The 26,977-nt window shown below is 36.0% G+C and overlaps 2 protein-coding genes and 1 long non-coding RNA gene across 9 annotated transcripts in view; 1 reads left to right on the forward strand and 2 right to left on the reverse strand.

Annotated features, from left to right (window-relative positions):
* LOC105303624 overlaps positions 1–102 on the reverse strand; it is a 75,879-nt gene extending 75,777 nt beyond the window's left edge. The window contains exon 1 of the long non-coding RNA XR_002776656.1: positions 2–102. This is a non-coding gene — a long non-coding RNA (uncharacterized LOC105303624). The remainder of the gene's footprint in view (position 1) is intronic.
* SMIM15 (small integral membrane protein 15) lies at positions 101–3,847 on the forward strand. 7 transcript variants are annotated; one of them, XR_002776652.1, is made up of 3 exons: positions 101–196; positions 1,327–1,463; positions 2,325–2,552. XR_002776652.1 is itself a non-coding variant. In XM_011377357.2 (3 exons), the coding sequence occupies exon 3, from the start codon at positions 2,352–2,354 to the stop codon at positions 2,574–2,576; it is 225 nt and encodes a 74-aa protein (XP_011375659.1). In that variant the 5' UTR covers positions 213–727; positions 1,327–1,463; positions 2,325–2,351; the 3' UTR covers positions 2,577–3,847. The 7 variants fall into 7 exon arrangements, 2 of the variants coding, with proteins under 2 accessions (XP_023377409.1, XP_011375659.1); XR_002776651.1 differs by lacking the exon at positions 101–196 and adding an exon at positions 213–591; XR_002776653.1 differs by lacking the exon at positions 101–196 and adding an exon at positions 213–561.
* A 4,429-nt stretch (positions 3,848–8,276) lies between these two features.
* The window catches only part of NDUFAF2 (NADH:ubiquinone oxidoreductase complex assembly factor 2), a 125,717-nt gene continuing 107,016 nt past the window's right edge, over positions 8,277–26,977 (reverse strand). The window contains exon 4 of the mRNA XM_011377358.2: positions 8,277–8,605. Within this exon, the coding sequence (XP_011375660.1) occupies positions 8,354–8,605 (252 nt within the window). The 3' untranslated portion in view covers positions 8,277–8,353. The remainder of the gene's footprint in view (positions 8,606–26,977) is intronic.

Genomic DNA, 26,977 nt, shown 5'->3' on the forward strand with positions numbered 1-26,977 from the left:
CCTGCCGCTCCCCGGAAACCGCAGCGGTGCCCCGCCCCCCGCCCCGCGTCCTGGAAATCGAGGTCCCAGGACCCACGGAGTAATGGCGCAGCCGGAAACTGGCCCCTCGACTTCCTCGGGCCGGATCCAGACTGGGGCCGACCTGTGGGCGGGGCGGCCAAGCTGGGGCTTCCGCCTTCCTGCTTCCGGCTTGACGGTGAGTTGCGAGTAGGGGTCCGAGTGCAAGGTCCTGGGTGCGATGTAGGGAAGGCTGGTGGCGGCTGCGGGGGTAGCTTTGCCCTCGTGCCCAGCAGAGGCGGCCTCAGCGCCGGGGGCGTGTGGTGTGGCGGGGCTGACCCTGGGAATCCCGGAGCCGCCCGCTCTGTGAGCCCCGCAGGGCCCGCACTCTCCAAGGCCCAGGGTCGGCTGAACAGGGACCCTAGGGTCCGCCGGCCGGGTGGGGTAGCGAAGGAAGAATGAGCAAGGGGAAACGTAAGCAGGGAACGGAAGTGCGGATGGCGGTGGAGTGCTGTGTCACCTACAACTTCAGGCGCGGATCTCGTCCGGAGAGGCGCACGGGAAGTCTGTGGCTGTGGACGATCACTACTTTTTGTGTGTTAATGGCAAAAACTTTGTCATGAACCGGGCCCTTCACTCCCGCTTTACTTTTCATTGCAAAGTTCTTTTGCTTATCTCTGAATTCTGTATTAATTCATTACTGGGCTGGAGAAGTTGAAAACGGATTTCTGTGAGTGGGCTTATGAATTTGGGGAGTGGGGAGGTGGGCTTAGGATATTTAACAATATCCTAGGCACTTTAATGTGTCTTTAGTTGAAAATTTGAAGAAACCGTAGTATATAATTAAAACCAGGCAGAAATTTTCTTGAGATGATGGGATTTTGGTGATTTTTGTTTTGGTTTTCTCTTCTGATTTTTCTATGAAGAACATGAATTGTTCTTTAATGATTTAATCATTAAAAAGTAAGGCGAGGTGTTTGATTTTGTAATTATGTACCTAATCCTACAGTTGACATTTGCTGTAACATCAGTAAGCTAGTCATTTTATATGTAACTGTGCTTCATAAATTTATTGTTGAAACAAGTTATTAAACTACAAGATCTACAGTAATTAGTATTTTCTTATAGGGCATTTGCAATTGTAATAATTCTTCAAATTAGAGAGAAATAGTTATTAAATGTCTATAATGTGCCCTGCAATTTTACATGTCATTTATAGATCGAAGATATAGATTTTAGAAATTTTCCATTTAAAGTTGTATTATAATTATCTTGAAAATTGTGACTTAAACTTTTTATTTTTTTATCTATTCTTTTCAACCCCTCCAGTATATAGAATTTAAACCTTCTCTCAGAAGTGTATAGTAGAGCTAAAGAAGACAGCAACCAACCAGGGGTCATCTGAAATTGTAATTGGCTCACTAATAATCCCAGGACAAAGTTAGAGATCACAGCTGAAGCATAAGGTAGATGATTTTTTAAATCCCAGCTGAAATTGTAAGTGACCGTATATACACCCATTCCTACCCAGATATTCTAATTCTGCGTTTTGAATAGAGGTTGACACAAACAAGAAAGGTTGAAAAGCCTCTAGGGCAAAATAGACAATTTCACTTAATTTCACACTGTCCTCATTTGTCAGAGAGCCCTCCTTTACCAACTCAAAATGGAACTAAATGCCTGGCACTTGTTCTGGTTAGTTTTCTCATAATTAAATACATTCTCATTTTTTAAATTATGTCTTCAAGTAAGAGTCCTCACAGCTGAAAGGGAATAAAATAGCATGTCACTTTTTGCTTATATCTGTATATGAATGTGGGTGTTACGACTTCCTTTCCTTTTTATCCCTGGGAATGGCCATTACCTCTCTTTCTCCAAGCATTTCACATACTCTAGCTTGTCCTTTTCAAACACTAAATTTGACGATTTGTATTTTTGTTAATTAGTACTTAATAGTACTAAGGCTATGTCAAATAAACGACAAATGGAACTCAGCTGTTTCCTGGAATGAATGCATAAAACTCAAGGTCCTTATCCAAGTATGCTGCTAAATAAAGTTTGTCTTGAATATAGGAAGCGTGTGAGAATGCATAGTCCTTATGACAGAGTCCACATGGTTATCTTCTATACCTTCACATCTTTTAAATGACACTCTTCTGGTTGTTCTAGTTGAGTTATTCTTAACTGGGGATATTAGTCTATATTAAAATAGTATTATTTAATACTTTTACAAACTAATGAGCGATAATGGAATTCTGAGTTAACTGATTGTATAACTTTGAAAATTTGATTAACCACTTGTCTTTTCTCTTGTTCTCTCCTCCCAGCTCCCCTTTTCTAAGACCGCTACAAAGATGTTTGATATAAAGGCTTGGGCCGAGTACGTTGTGGAATGGGCTGCAAAGGATCCATATGGCTTCCTTACAACAGTTATTTTGGCCCTTACTCCATTGTTTCTAGCAAGTGCTGTACTCTCTTGGAAATTGGCCAAGATGATTGAGGCCAGGGAAAAGGAGCAAAAAAAGAAACAAAAACGACAAGAAAATATTGCAAAAGCTAAACGACTAAAAAAGGATTGAAGGAATGAACAGGCTCTGCAACCAGAGTAAAATCATTTGGAAAATTGTGCAGCTTTGGAAGGACCCACTAAGGCTTTTCTGGATTCTCTGACAGTATTTAGTAAATGAAGTCTGAGCATATGGAAGAATCATGTTAGTTCTGACCTCTACTGTAGCAACTTTTATGCTTTGGTGTAAAAGTCTGTTGATAGTTATTGTAAGTTGGCATTTGTTGTACTACAAATTTCTTTATAACCAACCTAGTCATTTGCCATTTTGCATCGTATGTAATGAAATGTAAACATCCTGAAGAAAAAAAAAAATGACTTTAGATTATGAACTCTGTTCAATTAATCGCTTAAAATGGGGTCCTGTTCTGGACAAAGGAAATTCAGAATGTAAAAATCAGAATTGTCCTGAGGTGAAAAGTGTAGTTTGGCTTAAGAGAGATACAGTGTATTAATTATATCTTTTATCACTATTGCTTTAGAATCATTTTTGGCTTTCTCAAAATAATCGAGTACATCTATTTTCTGCATTTTTCTCATTTTAGCCTTTGAGATACTGGTAAGTTATCACATATTCTGCAGTTTTAAAGTCTAATTTTATAAAGAATTATCTTATTTTCTTGACAATGTAGAATACCACCTACCCGATATAACAATTTTTGTACTGATGAACACTGCCTTTTTCTTATGAGATGCTAAGTAGAGTAAAGCTTGCAGTAAAAATGCCAAACCTTGTAGTACTTTGGAACCAGTTTATTCTAACTTGTGCTAAGCAGAAATGAGAAATAGTTAAAATGTCCTATCTGATAATTTGCTAATTATATAGCTACCATTTTTACTTTTTATTCCATTTTTTGTTTTAACTCATGGTAGTTATGTCTGATACTTTTTGATCAAACAAGTTCATGATGAACATTAAAATTTCAAATTTCTTTTAAGGAACTCAATAAGTCACATTTCATAAGTGGTAAAGAAAGTCTTAACATTTGGAAAAATTTTGTTTAGCATAGTAGTAACTGGGTGAAAAAGATAAATTATGTCAATGAGAATGTTAGAAATAAGCTTATAGATATTTCAGTTAAATAGTATAACTGGAACTTTTTACTGTTAAAAATGGCTTTTATAAATGCATGGTCCAATAATTTTACTTGCTGTCAGTATTTAACAGCTTATTAATGTTTTCCTCACCTCTGATCATGAATTTTAAATTACAAAAATTATCTAACAGCTTCTATTTAAAAATGAAACTAGATATCGAAATAAATTTGTTACTTTTATAAGGAGGTCCTGGTTTTTTTGGTTTTTTTTGTTTTGTTTTTTTTAGGAGGGGATAATTAAATACAAATTAGGTGTGCTATGCAAGTTAGACTTTTCAAAGGGTTATGAATTTCATTTATAGCTAAGCATATTTGTAAAAGTCAAGGGCAGTGTTTCTCAAATATGAGAACCTAAGGACCCCTGAGAATGTTTATGGACTTGTTTAAACAACAACACTTATTATTTTAGGTTGCCAGTTCCTAATTGATGCCATTGTAATCAACACATTGCAACCCTAGGTACAGAAATAATTCAATGTTTAGATATGAGTTATACAAGTGATCTAGGATATGCTTTTTGTATTGAAGTTAAAGTAAAACTTTAAAATAATTTTTAGATATACCTACTAACCCTCATGGGTCTGCAGAGCCCAGTTTAAGAAAAACTAAGTTAAGATATATCTAAAATGCTTTTGGGTTTCTGCTATCAAGCTGTTCACGGAAGGAATATATATATATATACGTATATCTTGCTTATGGCCACATTTTAGAGTAAAAGTACTAAAAGCAAAAGATATATTCACCATAATGCTTATCTAGTAAAGCTGCAGTTCCATTGGTTGTGATAATTTAAAGGTATTTATTTAACCGAAATCTGTTTTTCTATAATTTTTGTTGTCTTAACATGCAAATTTTATATTTCTTAGGCATATGCCATTTGCTTCTTCAGCTTTTCCCAACATTTATGGAGCCTTTTTATACATTTGAGGTCAACAAGGTTTTATAATATTTGTCTGTGTGTTTTTGTGTCTGGGGTGAGGGTGGGATTTAAAATTGAGACTATTGTGAGATTTGGGATTCTTTAGAAAAATCAGTCTTCTCATTGTCACAAATACTACTATTGTTGAAAGACTCCCATTTACTATTATTCAGATTACTACTTTTAAAAATTACCTATTTAATTATGTTTTTTTTTTTCTGAACTGAGAATACAATCAATTACCTTTTTTTGGTCTGATTTTGGGGAAAAAACTGGGCCACCTGTAACAAACATTTTACCTTCTTCCCCATCCCACCCCCAAAATTTGTCAGAATTTGATCCATAGTGTCCATGTGATTAACTCCAGCATGGTATTATTACTGTACCAGATGTACAAGGGTAGTTTTTACTTTTATTTCTTGAAGTTACACTAAGCAAACTGGAAATAAGCTTAGGAAGCTATGAAATGGAAACCCAATGTGAGATAAATTACAATTAACAGTTTCTCACCTATTCCTTCTTATGAAGTAAAGTGGCAAGGGGCGCTTTACACCTCATTTGCTTTTAAGTTAGAGAAAGTTTGATTCCTATTTAGGAATGACCGCTTTTATGTTTGTAATTGGTTATAGGGTCACTCTCATTTATTTTGTATCTGAAGTAAATTATAAGGACAAATTCTGCATTTCTCAAACATTAAAAGGGATTCCATGTTCAAATACCAGGTTTGGGAAACATGGTAAAACAGGATTAATTCCTGTATGATTTCTTGGGGTCTTTTAAGTATCACATACTCTTCTCACCTTACTTTTCCCTAAAGAACACACAGTTTAAGAAAGCCTGGTCTAAACAAATCCAAGTTACATTTTAAATAGTGTGGTTAATGAGACAGCATTAAAAACAATGTAATGGTATTGGTTCAAAACTGATAAATGACCGTCAAAATCTGTTAGTAAAAGGCATGGAAAAGGATAGCATAATGGGAAAATTTTCTCCACTTTTATTGATTTTTTAACTTCACATATTCAAGACATAGCTAGATTTGTATGAGTAAACACAACAGCTAACATTTCCTATATTGGAACAGTTGGTATAATGTAATAAGCCCATTATTAATAAAAACAAAAATATGCTATATGCATGTATTGTAGAGGCATAAGTAAGAATCAGGAAGGATTTACCTCTGAAAAAGTAATGCATATATTAAACTATTTAAAAATAAACATCTTTTGGAATTAAAGCTCCATAAATTTAAGTCTGGAAGAGATGGAAAAACACTCATTTAAAATATAAATACCCAAAATATATTAAAATATATCTTAATATCATATTTTTATACTGTAATATTTTAATACTGTTAGGTAGCTAGTCAGACATGAGCGACAGGGGAACAAAGGAATAGGGATCTAGCCTAGAAGACCTCCCAAAGAACACCCTATTGGTAGGGTGTGGCATCCCAGAGACAAAGGAAAGGAGGGTCATAATCTTAGCTGGCCTAATCCAGCTACAGAAGTCTGCAGAAGGTACTACCCTAAATTGCCAACAATTTTGTTTCATTATAATACTATGTTTATGCCTAGAAGTTCATGAATCTATAACAGACAATTCTGGGTAAGCACACGAGCACTAGGCAGAGTTATGTAGTAGGCAAGTGTCAATCAAAATGACTTCACTTGCCTTTGTAACTACCCATCATGGCCCTAATATAATGCAGACCTCTCCTTCCCCAGGGGTTACAGTTCTCTGTCCTCCCTGGCTGTAACCCATGTCCCGCCCACCCCTTAGGGGTACATATCATCACCTCCACGTGGTTAGCAAGTAGTAGGCTTGACCCATCTACCTCATAACGTACTTTTAATAAATGAATATTTCTCATATTCACTGAGTTGAAATTCATTTCATTAGTGATAAGGACCTAGAGGTGTGTGTTAAAGGAACTCTGATTGTCGCAACAGTAACAATATTTTAATTCTGCTTGTACATGCCAGTCCTAAAAGCCAAGTATAAAAAAAAGACAATTAGGCCAAGATTGTAGTTCAATTTTTACATAGGACATTTAACTCTGTTCTGATACCACCCAACAGTGTAACCAGACAACCTAAAATTGTTAGCCTTGAGGAAAGAAGTGTGGATGGATTATTACAAACTTCATTCCCACCTGTCAAAACCACTTTGAAAGTGCATACTCTAATATAATCTTACTGTAACATAAGGTGTTTTCTCACAAGTACTCAGCTAAAGGTTTTTTCCCCCCTGCTTATTTAAAACATTTTAAATGAGAACCGTAAAAATTAAAATTAATGTTAGTTGTTGTGTTAAGATAGCTATAAACAGGCTATATGGCAAACATTTATAAAAGATGTGTATAGAATATAATTAATAAGCTAATGTGAATTTGACAGCAGAAATATTCTAATATATGTGAACATTTACATTTTTCCTGATATCCAGGATTCAAGAACATCTTAATTTACAACCAATTATACTACAAATTTTACCTCTTTTTATATTGCCTAGTTCTTTTTTTGCCTCTATGGTAAAATATAATATTATTTTGTAATGATGTAAAGACAGAATAGTTAACCTGATCACTTAGGGGTTGTTTTTGTCATTCAATAAGTATGTTATGGTGATGACATTTGGTTACTTGTTTTAATATAATATTCTATAGTTGTATTTTTCTGTGGCTTATTTCTTAAGCAATAAAAATTTTTACCATCTATTAAGTAAAAACCTTAACCCTTTGTTTTTAGGAGTTCATTGTAACACTTAACTAGGTGTTACAATTTCCTTATATTTTTCAGAGCATTAAATTTGGGGTCATTTATTAAGTACATATTTATTGAGTGCCTATTTTTATAATTCCAAACACTGTGAGAAGAACTCTGTATTAGTTAGAACTTTAATTAGCAACGAAAACTTGGTTGTGCACTTCAGAAAATGTATGACCCTTGAAAGATACTTTTGTGTAAAGTCAGTGTTTTAACATTGTCATCCATCTATATTTTTCTTCAATATACAAGCCATGGAATCCCCATCATCAGTGGAATCGCTTTTGTAGAACTCTCCTATTTCCATTTTCTCAAAGCAATTTTTAATCTCACGGGACTCTGCTATTGTATCACTTCTCTGTTTACTGTTTTTCCATATTTTTTTGTGATTGTTTCTCTCCTTTTATTGGTCCTAATTCGTCTTCAAACTCCAGCCTCAATCCGTAAATTAGCTTTAGTCCCATCTACTCATCAAGGGGGTTATGGTTCTTTTTTCATTGTTGTTTATCAACTACATTATCTTAGCCTCAAAATGTTTTAACCAAATTCATGTTCTTGATTACTCCTTAGAATCTTTTAGAGTGCCTCTTCAGAAATAGGAGTCTTCTCATTATTTTTCTTTTATATATGATCATTTAGGAGAGCTCACATATATTTATCCTTATTTCTATTAAGATATACCTTAGCTGGTTCTTAAATGATCATAAGGATTCATGATGTATTGAGCATTTACAGCTACATGATACTTCTTAAGGGAACAATCCAACAAAGGGAAAAAAACAGGATCATAAACCCAGAACTAAATCTAAGGAAGGATTTAAGTCTAAAAGAAGTTAGGTTGATATAGTCCATAATCTCACATTTCTTATGCACACTGAAAATGAATTCTTAAGCTTAATAGAATAGAGAACTATTGTGCAGTCAGAAAATACAACATAACTTTTTACTTCTTTTATTTGTTAAAATGGTCACATGTATGTAAATGAAATGATTTTACACATTACATTCACTGATTGTGCCTCTTGCCATCTTGTGGCATCCAAGATCCTGGCTGAAAGGTTTTACCAGTGCTGGTGGGAGCCACTGAGGGTTCTTCCTTTCCGAAGTACGGAGCAGATGCATGCCCTTTAATCTGAGTTTCAGCTGGTGGCGCCAAGAGCTCCTCATTGCTTTCTTTACTAAGGAATTTTCCTTTTTCATAAAAATCTTGGCTTTTTATTTTAATTTCTTCTCTATGTTTCTCATTCTTTAATATTTCCTGTATGTATATATAAATTGGAGAAACTTAAATTTCTAGTTAGAAGAAAACTCAAAGTACAGGTTTTATGAAAAAATAGCTAATAGAAAATAAAGTACATATATACATGATACTTGATTTGCATTTAAATAATACACAGATATGTACAGGAGAAGTTTGAAAAAGCTGATTATATACCAGTATTACTTGAATTAAAAAGCTCTCTCCTCATATACTATAACATAGAAATATTTATTACCCAGTAAGTTAAACAAACTACTTACCATGAAATATACAAGAGCATAGCAGTCACTCCATCAAAGATTTCCTAAGCTTAACAGCTATTGTCTGCCTCAAAACTAATCATCGGTGAATATACTTTTTCCTGGAGATAAAGTGAAGGTGAGATGGCCTCAGAAAGATGCCCCAACCAGTCTTTTTCTTCTATGGGATTTAAAGAATGGATGCTATGGCCACCCTCTGTTGTGCCAGAACCAAGCTCCATCTGCTTCTCTTTCTCTAGAGAGGTATGACAGTGAAGAGGATAGAAATGGAATCAGAGTTCAGCATGCCCTAGACACTGGTTTCAGAGAGGTACTATGTGATTAGAAATGCTTCCTCAAATCAGTGCAAGCAATTTGTGTAATGCAGTTCTGACCCTCAGATTTGCTGGTCCATCTGCAAGGATCTATACCCTAATTTACAATGAATCTATTATTGTATTTCATCGAATATAAGAATCATCAAATTCAAGAAGCACCATGGTTATATGTACCACTAAAGAAGGCAATTATATTCCTTCACACCTCCTGATTTCAGAGATGTTAAAATTTGAAAAGATTTGCATCGTAAAAACAGATGAAATATAGTAATTACATCTTTTTTGTTGCTTCTTCTATCTTAATGATTATTTGTAAATGGGTGACACTTTTAATGTTCTTTTTGCTTACTGTATTTTCTGATTTTTTTAAAGAACATATTCATAATATGAAAAAGTTGTTACTGTAACTAATATCTGACAACATTGACAAAAAGAAGTCTCTCAAGTTATTTTTTAATCTCGACACTTTAAAAAATGACACTGAAAAGCATCTCTGGGTATCTAAATGTATGATGCAATCTTTCTGTTTCTAAAGAATTTCAAGTAATAAAAGTCCTTTAAAAATGTAAGCACCAATATTTAAAATCAAATTTAAAATAATGGTTTGTAGTTAAAGAGGCAAAAAGGGCTTGAGGGGTTATAGTGTTGTAGACTTTCAGTTTTAGACAGAAAGCAGGGCCCAGATAATGAAACTCCCTCCTCAAAGCAAACATGTGAGGGAAAGAATATTTGTAAATATTTTTGTAATTTCCACAAAATTGACCAATTCCTCACAAGTAATTTAATAACCACAGTAACTATGAGTTTAGGGACAGTTGCTGTGTATCAGGGTGAGAGTAGTCTGCCTTTCATATACCTTATAGAATTCTGAGGTGAAGTGACCATATATCACAAAGGAAATGCCCCAGTGTGATATTGGAAATAGTGAAAGTAGATGAAAATACGTTCCCACATCTCTATAGTCTTCAAGATCCTCTATGAACTGCTGTGTCTTCATGTCTTTCTCTTGAGCAGAATGAAAGGTTCAGGACCGGGCTGGACTTGCTCATATCGCCCAACACTGGTAGCAAGAGGCTACTGAGATGTTGGTATGCAGTGGCCTGGTTTTTGTATAAGAGGATCAGTCACATGTCTGAAGCTGTCCGTTTCTGCTTTATTTACTTCAGCTCTACTGTTGCAGTCTTACAGCTGTACAAGCCTATGCCTTCCGCATGAAAGGAAATGGAGGACAGAGAGCTGTTCTTTTTGCCTGCCTTCACATAATTTCTCTTTACTTACCATTACTCTGCTAAGTCATTTTCTTTCTTTCAACAGCTATTTAGGCAAATGAAAAGCCAATCAGGATATGTTAATTTAATATATGATGACAGAGTAAAGATTTCAGAGTTAAAAAATATAGAGACTATTATTTTTCCTAGAAAAGAATTTTCCTTTTTGTCTTAACAACAACAACAACAACAAAAAAAACACCCCCCCCCCCCAAACAACTAATTGTTACCAGACCCCTGCTAACAGCTTCTGGGAAAATTAAACAGAACATAAATCATTTATGAAAGGAAAACTAGTTTTATAAATATTTGGAATAGAGAAAATGAAAGTAGGTAGAAAAAAGGAAATTTGTAGACTTAAACAAATCATTCCTAAGAAAGCCTATTTTACAGTAGAAACTGCCAGAAAGCATGGATTTTCCTTAAATTTCCTTGTAACAATATCACCTTAAATATCAGTTTATCAATAAAACCAGTATGCTTGTTTCAGTGTCTGTACAGGGATAAACCAAGAGTAAGTGGGTCTTCCTTCACATAAATGTTTATATATTTAAAATAAATATTTATTCTTTTACACAGTGCTTTTCTCTCTGCCAATATTCTTTAACATTAAAAAAAAGATGGTCGTGTGGTATTTTGTCACTTGCATTGTACTATAATTTCCTTAATGACTATCCCATTGTTGTTTCCAGTATTTCACTTGTTCATTTTAAAAAACAGCACTGTGATGACTATCCACATAGACAGTTCGTGGATACAGACATAGTATCAATTCCAAATCAACCACGTACTAGCTGTGACACCAAGAAGGTCACTTAACTTTTTTCAGTTTCAGTTTCTTTATCTGAAAACAGGAATGACTGTATGTATAAATATTTACACCTTAAATATATGTATACTCTTCACACTGTTAGGTCTTCTGGAAGGTTCTTAGTAGTGGTTAAGAACATGGGCTCTGAAGTCAAACTACCTACATACAAATCCCAGCTTTCCTATTAGCTGTGCGACCCTGTCAACGTTGCTTAACCCATCTGTGTCTCAGTTTCCTCATGTATAAAATAGAGATAACAATATTGTCTTCTTCAATGGGCTGTTGTAAGGACTGGGAAAGAAATGGATGCTGGGAAGTGATAGTACAACATGAAAGGGTATGGGTAGATTTTTAAATAATGACTATTTATTCCATTCCATTAAAAGATAAATATACCAAACATATACCCATTCCTCTTTGTCACTGGAGGATACAAATATAGTCTCAATACTTATACTTTTAAGTACTTAAAATTTTAACCCACTAGTTTGCGATATAGATTGAATAACTATTTGTTGTGAAAATTTTATAAATAGCAGAATCTCTACATAAATTGCTGTCCTTATGAAGAATAAACAGACAAAATTTATAATGTGCTGGGAAAAATCTCCAGTGTTTTAATGTGCTATAGCCTCCAACAATGGCAGCAACCATTAACACTGTGTTGAGAACAAAGTGTTAGCAAGGTACAATCTACAGGCTTGAGAACAAGATGGAGTAAATGATGTCTAGTCATCCGGCCACAAACAACTAGAAAACTGGGCCAAAAATAGTAAACTCTTCAGATCATAAACAACAGGTAGTGCAGTACTATGATCTCTAAGAGAAGGGATACAAATGAGATAAGCTTTGTATCACCTCAGCTTTCTGCCTGGCAGCATATTATGGTAACAGGGTGGGGAAACCCAACCAGAGGTTAGAGGTCTTGTTGAGCTAAAGAGATAGAGATGATTGGCTGGGAAGGCTAAAGAAGCAGAATTTGTGGGGCAGGGTACCAAAATACATAGAGAAAGAATACCAGAAATCTGCATAGAGATCCACTTGAGTACTGGGCTAAACCTTAAGCTGTATGTGGGTAGGGTGAGACTCTATAGGGCCAGGAAGGTCAGTTCCTGGGTAAAGAACAACTACTGGGGAGCTGTAAACTGAACGACTACTGGAGTTTGCATGAGACTAGGAGACATTCAAGTTCTAATCATTTAGAGATTTCTCACAGAAAATGTAGGGCATTTATATAAAGACTTCTGAAGGATCACACCTTAGGAGTAAGGATAAACTGGCATGAGAGTCGAGGTAACTCTAGACCTGAACTGTCTAATATAGTAGCCACTAGTCACATGTTGTTATTTAAATTAATTAAAATAACAATTTAGTCCTTCCACTGCACCAGACACATCTCAAGGGTTTAGTCGCCAAATATTACTATTGACTGCCATACTGGAAAGTGTAATATAAAACATTTCCATAATTGCAGGAACTCTTATTGGACAGCACTGCTTTAGATCCACCCCAATGAGACTTAAAAAATAAGTCCGTGATGTGCTGATTCACATCTAAATTAATGTACTCCAAAAGAAAACTCAACATTTTTTAAAGGAAGGTAATAAAATCCAGATAGTAAACAATAGACTATTTCAATGTTCATGATCTAATCAAGAAGTGAAGGAAAGTGTGATCTCAAACCAGTCAACAGAAACAGAGTCAAACATGACAGAAATGATGAAATTAACAGACATGGACATTATCACAACTACTAGAAAAATGTTCAAAGGCCTAAAAGAAAAATGAACATAAAGAGGAAAGAAAAAGAAACTATTAAAAAGAACCAAATAGAACTTCTAGAGGTGAAAAAAAAAAAAGCAACAACATATAAAATGAAAAATATAATACATAACAGCAGATTAGACACTACAGAAGAACAGTGAATCTGAAAACAAGGCAATGGAAATGATCCAGACTGAAGCAAGAGAGAAAAAGTTTAAAAAGTGAACCAGAGCCTCAGTGAGTTGTAGGATAATATCATGCAATCTAACATACATGTAACTGGAGTCACAGAAAGAGAAAAGACAGGGAGGAGAGGAAATAATGACTAAAAATATTCCAAATAGATAAATATATAAATCTACATATTCAAGAAACTAAAAAACAGATTCCAAGCAGAATAAATATAAAACCAAAGCACATCAAAATCAATTGCTAAAAACTAATGACAAACAGAAAAAAAAAACATTATTATACAAGATACGAAAATAGGAAATAATAGAGTTCTCATCAGAAATAAAGCAAGGTATAAAACAATGTAATGACTTTCATGTGCTGAAAGCAACAAAACCGTACAACTTAGAATCCTATATCCAGTGAAAATATCCTTCAAAATGAAGGCATATTACTATTTTCAGACAAAGGCCGAATTTGTCATAAGCAAGCCTCTACTATAAGAAACATTAAAGGAAGTACTTCAGCCTGAAGGAAAAATGATATAAGATGGAAACTTGAATCTACATAAGGGAATAAATAGCATCAGAAATTATCAGAATGAAGGACTTCACTGTAGGGGAAAATGCTAGATTTTTGACACTCTGCTAGGTACTCAATGCCCTGTAACTTTTATCTCCACCCACTCCAAGTTCCTGTTCATTGAAACACTGTTCACTGAAAATGCTGTGGATTCTGAGGCTCATCTTGACTGTACCCACACCAACAGGACTTTTCAAGCTTTGCGAAGGTACCGGTTACCACTGCGTTGAGAAGTGCAGTGAAGGCAAGAGGACTGTAGTGATCACATGCAGCCCTCGAATTAACAGCACTATCTGCAAGGCAAGGCAATGCCCATCTCCTCCATATCCCTGCCAACAGAGCTTCTGCTGGCTGAGACTCCCACTGCCCTGGCCTGCCTGGCTTGGGCCTCGCCAGCAGCGTGTCAGTGATGGACCTTATCCGTCTGAAGCTGAGCCCCAGTGAGCTGACAAGTGGAAATTCACACATGAGGCCAACCCCATGCTAAGAAGGTCACATCAAAGAGTCCCCTGGAATGAGGTGTTGAAGGATGCCAATCTCAGGGTAGGAGAAAAAGAAACCATACTAACAACAGAGAAAGCAGGAGCTGTATCAAAATCTGTTGTTTCAGACTTTTTCCTAAATATACTGACTGCGAATGACTATTGTTCTGAGACAACTTCTCTCTTTTCAACAGACAGCAGGGGTGTTCAGTCGAAGCAAAGGAGCTGAGGCTTGAGTGTTTATGGAGTCTCAATATTGGGAAAACATTCAAATTTAGTTACAAAAGTATTATGTATTAAATGTTCAAATTTATAGAGTTTTCTATGTCAGATCATAAATTACTATTGTTTGTGAAGGATTACATTGAAAAGGAGATTTTTTTTTTTTTTAAAGAAAAGCTCTGGATGCCTTTAACAGGCTCACCACTGTTTTTGTAGCATAGGCAAGTTAATGGTTATTTATTGTGTACTATTCATTAATTCAGTGATGTGAACTCAAGCCCCTAAAAGGTTGTAGCTCAAGTCCTTTCCAATGCCACTTCTTTGCCAAGAGTACTGCTTAAGAGCCCTTTTGGTAGCTGTACTATTATTGTACTCAATGTTGTAAACTGCTAAGTGTGGTAATGATAAAAAGCTTTTAAAGTTTTTTTCTAATTAATAAGATATGGGCAAAAACAATGCTTGAAAATGCAATCTACTAACACGTTGACTTATAGCTCACTCCACTCATAGGCCATTAGGCACAATATAATCCCACTCTCACTGTCCCTTATGTGAAATTCTGGTAGACATGAATTTTTCAAGAAGGTAAAGAAATCAGCTCTAATATACAGTTATAGCTGTGGAAGATATCAGATAACAGAACTGGATATTGGGACTATAAAAAAGAGGCAAAACAAATGGCAGGATAGGACTAGAGGTCCTGTGATGATGCCTTGGAAGAAATAAAGGAAATTGAGGCAATGCAAACCCGAACCCTGGAACTGCACTCCAGTATCTAAGAGAGACAGCTGACCACAAGTGTTCTTTGATGAAAGTATCCTGAGTGGAAGAAAGTTTAGCTTACTCGATGAGTGCTGGGGAAAGAGAAGGGCTGAGAAATGTCTGAGTGAATTAAAAATGTTACTCAAATCACTCTGTGAGTTATGTGGATCCCCGATTACTAGGTTGTACAACTGAAACTGGTATATTATTATATGCCAATTATAATAAAAAAAACCCTCATTGAATTGTACAATGTAAATACGAGCAACTAATTGTCTATTATATTCAATGAAACCGAGAAAAAAATTGAATAGAACTAAATACAATAAAGCTAAAGAAATCAAAAACAAACACCACCACCAACAAAAAAACATTACTCAAACATTTTTCTGCCTCAGGTATTCAAGTTATTCTGCATCTCTGGCACCATACTCGGACCAGATGTGTGTAAGTGAACAATTCTGAGTGTATGCTATTGAATCGAATTGAATATTTGGATGCAGATCTAAGCTTACACACAAAAACATTTTAGAACTATTATCTGTTATTACATATATACCTAGTGAACAAGGGAAGGTAAATACAAATGATAAATTATCTATATTACTAATTTAAGATATGTAAAATGTCACTGGTAGTTGTTTTATTTAGTGTGCTTATATATATGTGCCATACATATGTATAAATAAAAATGAATAACAGTTTTAATAATATATTCAAGATCTCAATTCTCTAACCTTATTTCTCTCTTTAGAGCCTTAACCTGGTCAACTGAGAATTCTTCTACTGAGTGTTTCTGCAATACTCTCTATATACATATATATTATGCTGATGGTGTTATAATCATGTTAAATATAAAGCCCCATAATAATAGACTTCGAAATTATTTGACAATTTTTATAGAGATACACCTAGAAATAGACAAGAGCTAATGGTCAGTCCTTTATTAGGGAATAATAAAGTTTGTTTCAAAAAATGCTATGACTCTAGCTAGGAAAAAAGGCAGGCAGAACACATATATACATATCATAACTTGTTTCTTCTTTGCTGTTCTGGCTCCACACTCCTCTTTAATATTTATAAATGGTCTCCATTTGGCTTCAAATACTTGTGAATTAAAGTATGCCATATGTAACTATGTTCAAACTTAAGTATAAAACACATCCCAAGATAAAATCTAAATACAGTTTAAAGTAAATTCAACAGTGCTTCGTTGTTAGAAAGTTTACTATATCCAAGAACAAGCAAAGACTTAGGGGTCAGCCTTATGGATAATGATAAAATTGTCCATGTCACTGGATATTTTTTTTAGTCTTCTGTGGGAACAAAACCATGGCCATTTCATAATGAACAAATTATATTACATAAAAAAACAAGAATCTGAATTTTTTAAAAGTTTTAATTTAAAATTATAAATTAGCAATGATTTGTAGCAAAAGCTTAATGTAAATATAATCTTTAATAACTACTGGATCTAGATACATACTTTTCAAAGTGTACATTAGATAAAGATACAGTGAAAGTTTTGATTTTATAAATAGATCAACTTTCTAAAATATTTAAATTACTAAATATATTCTTCCTAATCCATACATTTTCCAACTCTCACTAGACATGTGCTATATAATATAAATATATTTGACTTTGATAACTCCATTAATTTCTTTCCATAAGTTATACTATACATATTAATAAATAATTTTGTTTTTATAAACATTAAAAATATTAAAGTATAAGTATACTAACTTTGAGTCAATTTAAGAAAAAACATTTGAAGAATACAAAAAGATTGAGTAAGTAGATTATAAGTGAAAATTTGGCATGAAGTATGTTCCAAGTCCCCAAACCATAGACATTTGGTTAGTGTAAAATGGTCTCATCCAGAAAGTAGCCTCCCAGAATATGCTTCACTCAAAGGCCATTATCAACATAATTATAACAGGAATATGGGGAACAACTGTTTCAAAATGTTCTAAACTGAATATTCTTTGTACAGTGTCAATTTTGTAATATACCAAGAAACAATTCAGACCCAGGAAATGCATTAGCAATGCTTAAGCTTGGAAATATTGCCAAATTGTTTAATTAAACTACATTTTCTAGTTTTACAAGTTGAACTGCCAGGATAAAATAATATGTCATTAGATTACCCTTTTTTAATATGTGAAAGAAAGAAGAGGAAAAAAAAGGGAGGAGGTATTATAGGTCACCAAAAGGTACTCTCTGTTTAGACCTGAGGCATGCCTGCTAAATTAGTAATCAAAAATGAATTTAACCTTGCCTGGATGGGAGTAGAAACAAAAAGGGTAAGTAAATGACAGAGTTTGGTTAGTACGAGCACTGGGTTGCTAAGAAATCCATTAGAATGGAACAACAACCAAGCAAGTTCTGCTTTAGCAGAAGCTGTTCCTGCTATGTATTCTTGCCAATCACTAGTGTGCCTCTGCCAAATCAATGTCACATTTAATTTATGCACATTCAATCTAAGCAAAGAGAATTTGATCTGTTACAATAATGAAAATTAGACTGAGTTTTGTTGTTTTGACATGCTTTCTTAAACTTTTCGCCTGCATTTTTTCAAAAATATTTCTATTGCAAGAAGTTGATCTCAATGATTTTTGTTATTTGAGGGGACAATTGTAAGGTTGTTTATATTCCTTGCTGGCTAGGAATTTCTGGCATTGAGTTTCCCTTCTTTGAACTTGAGCCAGAAAATTATTAAATCTCAAAATGTCACTAAAACAAACTAATCAGAGAGCGCAAAGTTTTGCAGGTGGTATTTCCTTTAATAATATAAACGAACTATTCCATATATATGAAAAAAGACCTTTGAGCATAAAGATACAATTATTTAATTAAAAAGGAAATTTAGCCATTAAACATTAATAAAAAAAAAACAATAACAGTCACTTAACTTTAGTCCCATTTAATTGAATTGTTCTGGTGGGAGATGAAAAAAAAAACAACAATAAAAAAAGCCAAACCTTGTTCCCTTGTGTGAGAAGGGGATAGACCATAATCCCTGGGAGAGAAAGCAATGTCAGGTCTCCATGGCTTTCTAGGCTTGGGCTCTTAGAGTGGGAAATAAATGGCAGAGAGGCTGAAGCCCCAGAGGAAAGAAGAGGCTCCATCTGTGAATGATTGCTAATTTTTATTGAGCTGTTATGTGCCAACAGCTGAAGGAAGAAAAGAGTTCTTCTATCCTAGGCTAAAGCAGAGAAGTAGAGGAGTTGGGCAAGAAGAGGTGAGACAAAATTAGAGAAACTGCACCTCAAGCTTTACAGAGTCTGTCCTAGAAAATAAAAAATGTAGCTGAAGACATACTCACTTATTTATGTATTCTTCATTCTTCCTTTTATTAAGTAAATATGCTGAGCACCTACAATTCAAGGCCATGGGGATATAAAGAAGAAACGTGGCTCTCACAGAGCTTCTTTGGGAGAAGAGAACAGGTAAAGGAGAGATGGCTTGATGCAACACAGACTTATCCAGGAGTCAAGGTAGGGAAGTGCTGAGTAAGCACAAATGGCCAATGATGTGTCTAATGCTCATAGGTTCTTTTCTACATTCTCATTTACTCATTCACTAGTTTATTCACATATCAAGAGCCCACTATGTGCCAAGGATACACAGTTAAAAGACAATTTAGAACTGACTTCCTGGAGAAGGTGACACCTGAGTCTTAACAATAGGAATTAATTAAAGAACTAAGATGAGAGGGGGCATTGAATTCTGGGAAGATGTAAGTACATGTTCACAGGTATGGAAGGGTAACGTAGCACAGCAAATTCTGGACACTGTCAGCAGTTCATATGGCACTCAGGGGTCAGAATATGCTAAATCTTATAATGCAATGTTAGGATATTTAGATTTTATCCTGAAAGCCATGGTGAAATATTTTGACTTTGAATCAACAGTAGGATTTCCAGATAAAAGAGTAGATTACTCAGTTAATTTGAATTTCAGATAAACAACAAATAATTTTTAGTATAAGTATATACTAAATATTTCATGGGATATACTTCCATTTATACTTATTCATTGTTTGTTTCAAAGCTAAATTTAACTAGGTGCCCTGTATTTTCATTTGAGAAATCTGGCAACCATAACAGAAGACTCACATGTTTATACGACATTAAACAAAATGACTTCGGCAACTGTAGAAATTGGATTGAGGGAGGCAAGACTCTAATAGAGGAATCAGAATACTACTGCAGAAATGCAAGTTAGAGATCATTAGGGCAGGAACCAAGACGATGGTAGTGAGATGGAATAGAAAAGACAGATTGTTAAGAAAATCAAAGTATTAAAGGTTTTGGTCACCAAGTATGTGGAGGTGAATGAGATCAGGATAATCTCCAAGTTTCTGATTAGTGATAAGGAATAATACCAATAACCATGGTAAGAAATAGAGAAAAAGAGGAGTTCCATTTTAGACATACTAAATTTGAGATATCTGTAAAATAACCAAAAATCTTGTATTGAACTGTTAGCTCCTTCTTCTCAGACAAACTTCTGAATATTGAAGTGCTTCAGGACTCAATTTTAGGCCTTCTTCTTTCTCTAAACTCTCTCTCTAAGTAATCATTTCCAATCTTGTAAGTTTAAATACTGTCTATATATGCTGAAGAATTTCAAATTTATACTTTCGGGCCTGACCACTCTCCAAGCTCTAGAATCACATTTCCAACTATATGATTGATGTCGGTACTTCGATATCTAATGGACATTTTAAATTAAATATATCCAAGATCACTGAGGCTCACAGGACTAGCTCAGGTTTACACAATTAGCCTAGACTTAAAACGGACATTTTTGCCTCCACTGTGTTCTTTCCACTAATTACCACCTTGCACGGTTTTCAGCAAGTCTCACACTGGGCTCAGCATCCACTGAACTCAGTATTGTGTTGCCTGACTACATTGTTCTCCTGATCCCTGGCAGCTTTGCCTTGTTTCAATCAGCCCTTGCCCTATTCCCTTTCTCCAATGCTAAGATATAGACAAGCTTTAAAGTGACGCCCTAGTGCATGTACATAGAGAGGGACCACCTAGCTAACTGGAAGCCCTGAAAGTTAACTACCATACTCTCAAAGTAGACTCTCTGACATATCAAACGAACATCAGTGGGCTGGATCTGGGGAAGAGGAAGAGACCACTGGGATGTCCTCATGGTGGGAAGCAGCACTTCAGCCATCAATAGCTAAATCAGCTGCCCTTACACAACTAAGTACATTTACTAAAACTATCCTTATTTTTCCCTTACCTCCTACATCCTCTTAGCACCAAATATTATCAATTCCTCCACCAAAATGTACCTTGAATTGTGCAGTTCTTTCACCTCCATTGCCAACAGCGTTTCTTGCCTAGACAACAATAGCCTCTTAATAGGTCTCGGTGGTCCTCTAACGTCCACACAACAATCACTGACCTTTCATGCCACTTCCCATCAACAATCCTTTAACAAGTCCTTAGAACAAAACCCAAACTTGCCATGACAGACATGGGGGTACTCTGATCAGCTCTCCCTTCAAGAAACAACTTGCTTCCCAGCAGTGGAGAGTGTGGTGAACAGAGAGCTTCCATTGTGCTGCCATACCAGGGCTTATTAATAAATAGATGTTTGGGTTGTTTCTAGTTTTTCACTATGCCATATTTACTATTTCTATTACAAATAGCCCTGTGAACTATGCCAAACCGTGTATTTTCATCAGATGCCTAGAACAATGGCTAGCACATAATAGGTGTTCATATATATTGGCTGAATGAATAAATGAGGCTCTGTATGTGCATTCTACTCACTACTGAACGAGCAGATTAACTATGTATTTTGTAATTGTGTTATAAATCCAAATCTAAACTTAAAAAGCTATTATTAATCAAGGATAAATCATATTCCATCATTTGTAAAACAAATCCTGATTCTAAATGACAAAATGTCTTCTTCATAATGCTAAAAAAGCCTTAATAATTGAAAAGTGAGAAAAGATAGGTACAAATTTATTTATACTCTTGGGAGTTTATACTAGTTTTTAAAAAATCAATGTGGTAAAGATGACTGTTCACTCTTTTGAAAATTAAGGAAAAAATATTTCTCTCTTTGTGTATCTTTTACCTGTCAACCAGGTGACTTAAAGTTACCACCAAATACAAAGTTCCTAACTTAAGAAGTCATTATAGTAAGAAAACTTAATAATAAATCAATTATTTTGAACCTAAAATACTTTTTTTTAGAGAAATAGTGTTATAATAATGGTTATATTCCCTAGTATACATTAAGCAACTTAACCACAGTGTAGCACATTTGCAATACATCATCCATACTGCCTATGACTGACTAAACTTGAAAACAGGCTGCTGGCATCTCAGAGGGACTGCTAGTGCTGTTTACCAAAAGAGGGAAGGGTACTGTAGGAAGGCAGTGGGTAAGTGGGGTTCAGTCACTTCAGATGGAACACAGGACTCAGCTCTCCTCATTCTAAAGCCAGTACAAACATTTCCCATCCTATTATGTGACTGAAGAAGGTAGGAATAACAGGACAGGATTGGGAAAGAGTGGGAGAAGGTGACCATGCGGCCAACTAGAAGTACAGCAGTCAGATAAACCACCACCACTACACCAGCAAAAATAATAATATCCACTTTAGCACTGACAGCACTAACTAGCACTGACAGTCAGTTGGGGCTGCCTGCAGCAGTTATACAAGAGGGGAGCAGAATTCCCAGAAGAGTAGAAGCTGATGAAACCAACTAAAGGAGGGAGAATAAAAGGGAGGAACCACAATAACACCTTTTCTCCTAAGATAAAATGAAAAGGCTAGAATATTATTAAGGTTATATAGTAAGTTCTAAAGGGCAGGCGATCAGGTAAGCACAGGTGTAAGCTCAAGTGGGCATCAGTGGTAGTCCAAAAGCCAGGCTCCTTTTAGGTTTGGTGAAAGAAGGTAAGGTCAGGGATGTCTCAGCAGTGATGGAGACAGGATGATGAAGAAGCAAGGTAGAGTGAGAATTCTTATGGCAACTGGGAGAGGGCAGCAAAATGGTCAATTAAAAATAAGAACAAAGGCAAAAGGAAATCAATAGCAGAGTAGGAACGAGGGCTTCCCAGGCTCTCATCAAGAGATAGCTCTTTTTCTTTCACTTTCATTCACACACTCATTTGGCAATACGGATCACCTACGCTGAGCCAGGCACTGTTCTAGATCCTAGAGGTAGGGGAGGGAACAAAACACGATCCCTGCTCTCATGAGGCTAAAATTCTAGTAGAAAGAGACAAATGATTAACAAATAACACAGCTGGGGAATGTAAATAAGAAGATGACTGCCACTGCAGAAGTAATGAAACTTCTCATTTAATTGGCCTGCCCTTTTAGGTTTGCTAAGAACAGGAAACTTAAACTCATGTGGGAGTATTTGCGAAGGAGTAAACACAATTTTTTTCTTAGCTCCTTTTGAATGTTTTTTTTTCCCCTTTGAAATGGAAAACACTTAGATGTACATTATGCTTTTTAATGTCTACATAGTAGCTAGTGTTCCATTATACAGATATATCATAATTTATTCACTCAATCCTATACTTGGATATTTAGGATGCTTCATATTTTACAATACTACAAACAACAGCCTTGTATAAAATTTTCACTCATTTCCCAATCATTCCTTAGAAGACGTCCTCAGAGCTTGAACTACTATATCACAAGATTCCCATATATTTAGAAAATGGCTCTCTAGCCAACATCGACTTATACCTTCACCTATGGTGAATGGGAATGCTTGTTTTCTCAAACTTTTTCACACAAAGAAAGTCCTTATTTATCATTTATTTTACCATGCTCAGTCTTTGGTTTGTCTTTTAATTTGTCTAGGACTTTGTTTTTATCAAAAAGTAAAAATTACTTATACTGTCAAATTTGTCAGTCTTTTCATCATGGTATCTGGCTTAGGTGTCATGCCACTTATTCTTCATTTAATGCTGGGCTTGGGGCTGCTTAGCAAGAGGTACAGGGCACATTTAGGCTATATACTCCTTATTTGGAGTTTGTAAACCTTTAAGAGATTTAGGAAAGTCTTTAATATGCACTAAGACAGACCATTTGTATGGAAAAGCTTGAGTAGCAGCTTGGATGGGCCAACAAGTTGGGTGGGGCAGAGTCTCAGGGAATCATCAGTGGAGGTGAATGGTGTTCGGAATTCCCTTTCTCTCTCTCTCACAAATTAGATAAAGGGCTTGTTCCTTTTTACACTTCAGGTCTCAGTCTAAATATCACTTCTCAGAGCAGGTTCCCTAAACATTCTATCTAAAGAAAGCAGTCATTGTTATTCTTTCATAGAATCTTTGCTTTTTTCTTCAGAGCTCTTTTCATAATTTATAATGCTCTATTTTTAGTATTTGTTACGTGTTTGTCTTTCCCACTAAAGTATGCACTCCACAAAGTCCACCACGTGGTCATTTGTATATTTTCTACCACACCTCCAACATCTACAATAGAATAGACAATCTTAAATAATTTGGTGAATATATTTTAGTTTCTTCCTTCCTAGAGTCTGTTGCTAGTTTACCCTTGAACAGTGTTCTTACTGAAAGATTAAATGAATTATAAAGGCAGTGGAACTAACCCTTCACTAAAAAGAAATTTAGGAGGAGCATAAATCCCACTCACTCCTTCTCTAAGACAAATGCATCATGGTCAGGCACTGCTGGACCTAGACTAGTCAGTGATTCTTAGGCTGGGCTTACTAAACACTGTAACTGGGTCAGGAAAGCTACATATAACCTTTGAGGAAATTCTTCTGGTTCAAGGATTTGCAATACTATTTTTATGACTCCTGAGGATGCATCCACATGCTATATCTCAAGAATAATTGGTGGTTTCAAAATCTAACATTAGTTCACTTTCAAAAATGAATACATTCTATATTATTAATTTAGAATAAAAAATACAGTGTTGTGATGCCAGTGCACCCAAAAAGTTAGGAACTTGTAACTTAGTTTCTACTGATATCTTCTATAATAGCAACTAATCACATATTTCAAAGAAAGTGATATTTGTTTCAGGTATTTAGGCACAAGATTCAGCAACAGTAATAGTCAATTCTTTGAATAGTATCAGTCAGTAAGGTCAAAAATTGAAGGTTATACCATATTTTGCCACTTGCTAGATTAAAAAGAGTTCAAAGATATCTGGGTTGCTCCCTTTTCATTGTGACAATAAAAAGCTCTGTGATACTTGGGTTGGATGGATATTTTTTTTAAGGATAATTATTAAAAACGTCTCTTTCATTCTAGACTAAGATCTCTTTTAATTGTGGCAGGAACTAAGAAAGTTCTAATCTCGGAATTTTTCTCAAGAATACCTGTAAATCAGTAGTTTCAATCAAGATGGCAGAGTAGGTAACCACTGTGCTGGCCTCTTCTCACGACCAGATCAAAATTACAACTGAACTCTACAATAATCATCATTGAGAATTTCCTGAAATCTAGCTGAACAGAAGTTCTATAACTAAAGACAAACAAAAGAAGCCACTTGAGACTGGTAGGAGGGGCTGAGACATGAATGGGCTGGTCCCACACCCACATGTGGTGGTTAAAAACTGGGAGAGATATCTCAGCTGCAGAGGTCCCCCCAAGGAGTGAGGGTCTCAGCCCCACACCAAGCTCCCCAACCCAGGGTTCAAGGGCTGAGGAGAAGTCCTTACAACTTCTGGCTGTGAAAACCAGTAGAGATTGTGGCTGAGTAAGACAGAGGGTGGCTAGAGTCCCAGGTGTTCCTCTTAAAGGGCTCACGCATGGACTTACTTGCTGATGAACTCACTCGCTCTGAGCTGCAGTGCTGGAGCAGCAGCTGGAAAGGAACCAAAGACATACAGGGTGGTAATGAATTGGCTGGCTTCAGGGTAAGGGCTGGAGGGGCAGCTTTCTCCAAGACAGACGTGCTGGCAGAGGCCGCTGTTCCTTTGTTGAGTCCTCCACTTACTCCACTTATATACTCATATCTGAGTCTCCATCAACCTGGCTAAGACCATTTGACCCCCAATGGTGATTCCCTGAGACTCTGTCCCACCCAACTTGTGAGCCCATCCAAGGTGCTACCAGTGGCTTTTCCATACAAACTGTCTGTCTTGGTTCATACTGAAGACTTTCCTAAATCTCTTAAAGGTTTACAAACTCCAAATAAGCAGCATCTGGCCTAAGTGTGCCCTATACCTCTTGCTAAGCAGTCCCAAGCCCAGCATTAGCAGCAGCCTGCCTCAGTTCACAGCTTAGCTTTTCCTAGGCACCTCTAAGCCCAGCACAAGTAGCAACCATTTCCAAATCACTTTGTAGCTCATACCAAGTAGCTTTGGGCAGGGCACAGGCAATGGCTGACTTTGGCCTGCAACAGAGCCCCTCCAGAGAGTCCCCAGAACCAACACGCCTGGTGGCCCATGTGTGTTGACACATACAAAAGACAGACTGGGCAGGCACCAGAGCTCTGCTAAATGAATCCCATTCCATATGTTCAGGTCCTGCACAATAGCTCCTCCACTGTAGTCATGGCCAGTCCTCACAACACATCAGCCTGGAGGTCAATTCCTTCCACTGATATGCAAACAGTAACTAAGGCTCAATTACAACAGGACGACACACACAACCCATACAAGGACACACTTGGAGCACCCAACTCAGGTGATCAAGGAGATATCACCACTGGGCCCCACAGGACCCTACTATGTAAGTTCACTCTACTAAGACCAAGAAACGAAGAAGCACTACCTAATACAAACAAATAAAAACAGGGAGGCAGCCAAAATGGGGAGACAAAACAAAATGTCCCAAATTAAAGAAAAGAACAAAGTTCCAGAAAAACTAAACAAAATGGAGACAAGCAATCTACCAGATGCAGAGTTCAGAACACTGGTTATAAAGATTCTCAGTGATCTCAGTGAGAGCTTCAACAAAGAGACAGGAAACATAAAAAAGGAGATAGAAAACATAAAAAAACAGTCAGAAATGAAGAATACAATAACTGTAATGAAGAATGCATTAGAGGTAATCAACAGTAGATTAGATAAAGCAGAGGAATGAATAAGCAATTTGGAAGATAAGGTAGCAGAAAATACCCAATCAGAACAACAACAAAAAAGAATCCAAAGAAAATGAGAATGATTTAAAAGGTCTCTGGGACAACATCAAGCATACCAACATTTGCATCATATGGGTACCAGAAAGACAAGAGAGCGTGTAAGGAATTGAAAATCTATTTGAAGAAATAGTGACAGAAAATTTCTCTAATAACCTGGTGAAGGAAATAGATATACAAACCCAGGAAGTGCAGAGAGTCCCAAACAAGAGGAACCCAAAGAGGCCCACACCAAGACATATCATAATTAAAATGCCAAAGGTTAAAGACAAAGAGAGAATCTTAAAAGTAGCAAGAAAAAAGAAATTAGTTACCTACAAGGGAGCTCGTATAAGATTGTCAACCGATTTCTCAATAGAAACATTGAATGCCAGAAAGGAATGGCATGGAATATTCAAAGTGATGAAAAGCAAAGACCTACAACAAAGATTACTCTACCTAGCAAAGCTATCATTTAGAACCGAAGGACAGATAAAGAGCTTCTCAGACAAGAAAAAGCTGAAAGAGTTCATCACCATTAAACCAGTATTACAAAAAATGTTAAAGGGACTTAGAAGGAGAAGGAGAAAGAGAAGGAGAAGGAGGAGGAGGAGGAGGAATAGGAGGAAGAA

This window comes from Pteropus vampyrus, unplaced genomic scaffold (assembly GCF_000151845.1).
Source record: "Pteropus vampyrus isolate Shadow unplaced genomic scaffold, Pvam_2.0 Scaffold310, whole genome shotgun sequence".
Classification (NCBI taxonomy): Eukaryota; Metazoa; Chordata; class Mammalia; order Chiroptera; family Pteropodidae; genus Pteropus; species Pteropus vampyrus.

Bases quoted from the DNA above. Each gene is read 5' to 3' on its own strand.
- SMIM15 (XM_023521641.1), top strand. From the start codon at position 2,352: ATGTTTGATATAAAGGCTTGGGCCGAGTACGTTGTGGAATGGGCTGCA.